Consider the following 6000-nt stretch of genomic DNA (forward strand, 5'->3'; position numbering starts at 1 on the left):
GCAATTGAGAACGAGGGTTTTTATTTGTCCAGGCTTTCTCCTTAAGTGTATTGAAAAAGGAGAGGCTGGTGGAGGGGAATGAAAAACGGTGAGTGAATATGATTTGGTGGGGATGGTGCGGGATGGGGTGTTATATCTATGGGCAATATACTATTGTGATACGTGCATCGTGTATACGATCTCATTGTTTTATAAGGATAAGCCAACGTTGTGGGGAGGTGGTTGTGATACAATAAAGAAGGAAAAGGTGAACACTCTCATTGAGATATAATCAATGCCCGCCCTCTCATTACATAGACCTCTGAGAGTCGATAATAGCGAGCATGAATTAATAGGCAGTTCAGGCAGAGTCCACATTACATTTTCTCTCCCATTCATACAATGGCATTCACCCATTCTCGATTTCTGAAGGGCTGGGGATGTTAAATCCACTATCCCCGCAGTGGATGTGAATTTGTCTCGAGGCAAACAAAGATGTGGTCAGATTATGGTCATACTGTGAATAGGGAGTTATCCAGGGATAGCACTGCAATTGAGTTCATTGGGTGTTCATGGCGCCTGGTTTGGAGGGAAAGCAAGCAATATCACAGTCAAAGGAAACCGCAGAGAATATATAGTTAAGAGTTAAGAGCTTCTAACAGCCCCTTCGAATAATGTGGCCGCTCAAACGAAGAAATGCGGAAGCGTATTCAGAAACGAGGGACGTTGTTCAGCTTCGAGGTTGATGCTGTGGTTGCTAAAGTACAAATCCACCCATGCTATCATCATATAAATAAATGAATACGGATAGCTGTGCGACATTTGTAGATAGCTAACCTTTCATAAGACACATATCTGACAGCTCGCACACGGCCAACTATACCAATCAAATCCACGAGCGGTAATGTTTTCAAAGAGGCATAAAATAAAAAGTAAAATAAAAAATTGCAAACATAGACGGTACGAGGAGCTCTATAAAATATATATATATGTGTATATATCTTTCGTATGATATATTTATGAGAAATTTTGAAATATGAACACAGGAATGTATATATATATGAAAGATATGAAAAAAAGGAGGTAGGAAGGGTTAAAACATACTAGAAAGAAATTCAGGGGAAACAAATTTCAAAACCTAAATGTGGAAGGTGTAAACCTTGCGGATCTCCTCCATGAGAAGATGAACATCCAACACCACAGCTGTTGATTTGGATTCTTGTATCTCCTCAATCTTCTTTTGAACATATCCTCTCCAATTGTTGGGGAGGGCAGAGTAGAAGATGTCAAATACCCACGCATCTGGGGGGGTAGCATCCATCATCTCCAATTTCATGATAGCGGCCCGGAACTTATCAAAGAACATGTGCAGGTTAGTGACCTGCGTGCCACCAAGTGAGGTGAATTCCAGGACTGCCTCACGGCGTAATTGTGTCTTTGGGATGGAGTATTCCTCTTCGATTGCATGCCAGAGGGTATAAGCGATCCGATCCTCATCATATTTGTAAAAATGTGGCCTGACGCCGGCACCCAATGAGTTCGAAATGAATGTGTAGAGCCATCGGTTCCTAGCATCCCAAAAAGGAGCCCATTCAACATCTTGAAGGGGGTTCTGGGCCTGCTGTTTCTCTATTATATTCCAACACTGTGCATCAACTAGTTTCAATTTCATGGAGATGCTCCAGGTGGTGTAGTTGGATGTGCCGGTTAGACTGTTTGGCCTCACAGCATTCTTGACATCTTCCTTGAATTGGGAGATTGCCTTGCCAACACGGCTATCCGGATCATAGAGGTTGTATTCCAACCTTTCACCGAGATTGGGATCCCATGTGGGCGTACGGGCCGTAGAAGTGGTGGGAGGATGATTGTTGACATCCTGAGATTGATTCTTAGAGGATCTCTGTTGACGGAGTTTTTCCAGTTGTAATTTGAGCTCTAGGGCTCTACGCCTCTCCTTCTCCATCTCAAATGTCATCATAAGATGCTGCATCTGCTGGTCTGATATGGCCTCGCCCGAACGGTAGACACCTGGGTGACCGGTATTCTCATCATGAGAGCCAGCTTCATCAAGCTGTCGGGTAGATCGGGGGGCCGGCCTGACTGTGTCAGGGGCTGTATTCAAACCAGATTCGAATTGGAAGGGTGTTTCGGGAGGTTCATTAATGGAGCTTTCAAATGCTCCAGGAGGATGTCCACTGACAGAGCTTGAGTGTGAAGAATCATCATCACCAGCAACTGACCCAGTGGGTAGGACGCGAGATCGTGAATGTGTGTGAGAGTGAGATCGTGATGGATCCGCCATTTTGATATTCATTTATTGGATCCTTGCCAATATTGTTTTCTTTTTCTTGCTTTTTTTTTGGCAATGTGGTGCATTCCCCGCAAGCTTCTTCTAAGCGAGCAGTAGTATTAACTAGGGCGTGTTCGGTTGCACGGTTAACCTCTGTTAAACCTACCCCCAAAAAGTGGATATTAGCGTGCTGCCGGCGTTGATTTTTCAAACCTTGATTGCCACCCTAATCTTGTAGTGGTTTTGACGTATTTAATCAATTACACATAATAGTGACAACGTAGATTTCTGTTTCTTCCATTTTAACCTCACCTATTTTGTATGATAGAGCTGTGCAACATGCCAGGCAGTCAGTCTTCAAATAATGGGGGTCTTGAACCCGAAGAAATGCCAATCTCATCAAGCCAGTGGCCGAGCTCACCCTCACCTGCCATATTGCCTGCCACGCCAATAATAATAGGTGTCCCATATCATCAACCCGCCGCCAAATCTGCCTCCCAATATGCCGCGCAATATGCCTCCCAATATGCCTCCCAATATGCCTCCCAATATGCCTCCCAATATGCCTCCCAATATGCCTCCCAATCCGCCTCCCAATCCGCCTCCCAATCCGCCTCCTGTATACATATTTCATGAAGTGCAGCAATGGATGAGGTAATGCTGCAGGGCCTGCTTGACATGAAAAAGAAAGGCTGAGAAATAGACAATGAAAACTTCAAGCCTTATGAATAAAATATAATGATTCAAGCTGTTCAATGTGTCACTCATCAAATGATCAATAAAATCAATCTTGATAGTTGATGAAGACAATTTAAATGTATGTAATGACTGTGAATGAAACATAAGAATCAGATCTCTGACTGAACTTGATATATAGAACATGAAATAGACATTAATAACTCAGAGATTATGAAGAAGTATTTTCAATATTATTCAGATATGAAGATATTTCAATATCAGAGATTTAAATTTTAAAAGTTGAATAAGCAACTGCTTTATGATAAACTTGTTATAGAATAATATACAATTGATTTTCAAGCTATGAGACAGTAGCTTGATACAGATGATGACTTATATTCTCTCTTATTCTCTATGTTAAATGTCTCTTTGTCACGCCCCTGGCCGCGTCAAGGTCTCATTGCGGCTTCACGCGGCTCATCACTTCTCTGCAGATGATTTCATTCATTCTGCAGACTGTTCAAACTGGTTTTCAATCACTCTATAACATCACTCAGATGCAATATAGAAGAATCTAATTGATAAATATAAGAATTTCACTTCTATACAAGATTAGCAGATTGCTTCTTTCATAATAGTGAGACACTGCTGAGATATCACTTCAGCTATTCTCAATTATAGAATAGAAGAAGAGTATTCACTCATTATCTATATAGAATAGCTAGATACTGACTCTCTATTAAAAAAGTCAGTAATTCATTTTCTTCTACTGATAATATATACAAGAGTTACTGTAATTCTCATACAATCTTCTTAGTATACTAAGTACTATATCTATAATATTCTTGTAATAACTCTATAGCTTACAAGCTTACTATTTAAGTAAGATAGTTAAGTCTACTTATATAACTTCTCTAGATAACTATCTATATAATATCACTAATTAGTCACTACTTCAGTTTTATTATAGTATAATTTAAATTACTTAATCTAATTATAAGTTTGAATTAGTTAAGCTTTATTAATAGACTAATATAATCTTATATATTTATACTGAGATTAATCTGATCTTACTCTCTAAGAGAAACTTTATATTATTCTCTAAAATATATATATCTCTATTTTAACAGAAATCTGAGATTTCTGAATCTGTTATATATTTTAATATAAGCTTTTTAATTACTTTATTATTATCACAGTCTCTACACTTCTATATCTATTATAAAGATAGAAAGATTAAAATTGAAAATTCTCTAAATTTGTAATTCAAAGGTTTCTTAAGCCAGTGTATGATTACAGGCGTACGCTGGCTTTATATATATTATACTAAATTAATTAGTGTCTGCTATAATCTTTTTACATTTATAAGCATGTTCAGAAGCAGCTGTGTTATTATTCAGTGATTATACATTCTTCTAAATTATATTCTCTCTCACTAGATTCAGTTATGCTCATGTGACTCTGATATAAGCTGCTTTCAGAGAAGCTTTCACTATTTTACATTACTTATTCATTAATATTTTCATTCTTTAATTATTATTCTGTTATCATCATCATTGAATATTATTATTTTATACAAGATTTCTGCATCTCTTTCTTTTATCAAGCTCTTTTCAATCTGTTTATCTATCACATTATACACATTTCTAGCAATGACTTCTCATTTTCATAACAAGTATTGTCATAGTGCTCATATCAGATAGTTTATTAGCAGTAAGTGTAATATGTTGTGAAATGTAGTCAGAACTTGTTTTTCTTCTAATAATTATCAGAATATATTATCATGAATAATACATCTTCTTCATCTTTTTATACATTCTTAACTCTCTTTTTCTAGCAGATATCTGATTGTGTTTTCTAATTATGTTTTCTGATCATATCTTCTGACATAATTTTATATAAATGCAGATACGGATATATTTATTTTAACTTATGTAGAATCTTCATGTATTGACAGATCTGTATCTGCAGATAATAGTAAATGCCTTAATATTGAATTATTGATTGAGAACTTAAAGAATATGATAATGAAGAAATTATCTGTATTATATATAACTGAGTCTTTCATATCTCTTTCTGTCTCTTCTGCTGTTTTCTTTAAATCTTCTACACTTTTCTCTGCATCTGATTCTCTCACTCTCACTATCTCTGCTCTTACTACTCTCACTCTCACTACTTCTACTCTCACTACTTTTACTCTCTCTGCCTCTGTCACTTCTACTGTCATTATCAGCTCTTCTCATTTCAAGAAGATGTTGTGTAGACTTGATAAATTACATTTCTTAGTATATATACTTCTGCTCTTCTTACTGATCTCTAGAATAATTTATTATATGAAGACTGTATACAACATGACTATTTAAAGCTCAGTCATGAACATCAATTATTATATTTATTTTAAATATTTATAATAAGATAATTATACATTTATACTAAAGAATTATCTCTCTTCTTAACAGTGTTAAGATTGTAAGTCTTTTTCTTTTTCTTCTTCTTTTCTAATACTGATTTTTCTAGTGAAAATTATTATGAGTTTTATTATATATGAAGTTATAATATCTATAGATATCAAGAAACTTTTTATAACTATAAAGTTTAACATTGTAGATATATTCACTCTGATAAATTTCTTTGAAATAATAGACTTATATTAGCCTATTCTCTGATATCTGTTGTCTGACTTTGTAATGCAGATAAAAGATATCTATGTTTTCAGAAATGAGAATATAAATGTTGTACTCTTTTACATCTACAGATATAAGACTTATACACCTTGTCTGAGATATTATTATAAAAATGAGCTATTTATATATTATATTCTTCTCTCTGTATTTCTCTGTATCTCTCTCTCTCTTCTTGAGAAGTCTTGTATGTGTTATAATTATGTATACAATTCTAAGATCAGTGAGTGTTCATTTGATAATTATTATCTCTGTTTTTACAGTTTTATATACTAATAATAATTCTTAGTTGCTTCAGTATCAGAGATTATTTTAATTTCTGAAGATAATAATACTACTGAGACTATTCTCTCTTATCTTCAAGCTTCTTCT

At 35.4% G+C, this 6000-nt stretch overlaps 2 protein-coding genes across 2 annotated transcripts; one reads left to right on the top strand and one right to left on the bottom strand.

Annotated features, from left to right (window-relative positions):
• Positions 1-115: 115 nt before the first annotated feature.
• On the bottom strand, positions 116-2375 carry BDBG_04526 (uncharacterized protein). The gene has a single exon (XM_002624616.2). The coding sequence runs from the start codon at positions 2291-2293 to the stop codon at positions 1118-1120; it is 1176 nt and encodes a 391-aa protein (XP_002624662.2). The 5' UTR covers positions 2294-2375; the 3' UTR covers positions 116-1117.
• Positions 2376-2608: 233 nt separating this feature from the next.
• On the top strand, positions 2609-2905 carry BDBG_04527 (uncharacterized protein; the record flags this gene model as incomplete). The annotated part of the gene is made up of 1 exon (XM_031721711.1): positions 2609-2905. One exon carries the CDS (start codon positions 2609-2611, stop codon positions 2903-2905), a length of 297 nt encoding a protein of 98 aa, XP_031578556.1.
• Between the last annotated feature and the right edge of the window lie 3095 nt (positions 2906-6000).

Source organism: Blastomyces gilchristii (assembly GCF_000003855.2).
Source record: "Blastomyces gilchristii SLH14081 genomic scaffold supercont1.9, whole genome shotgun sequence".
In the NCBI taxonomy this organism is placed as follows: Eukaryota; Fungi; Ascomycota; class Eurotiomycetes; order Onygenales; family Ajellomycetaceae; genus Blastomyces; species Blastomyces gilchristii.

What these genes read in the sequence shown, in the direction of transcription:
- BDBG_04526 (XM_002624616.2), bottom strand. Translation starts at nt 2,293, where the DNA reads ATGAATATCAAAATGGCGGATCCATCACGATCTCACTCTCACACACAT.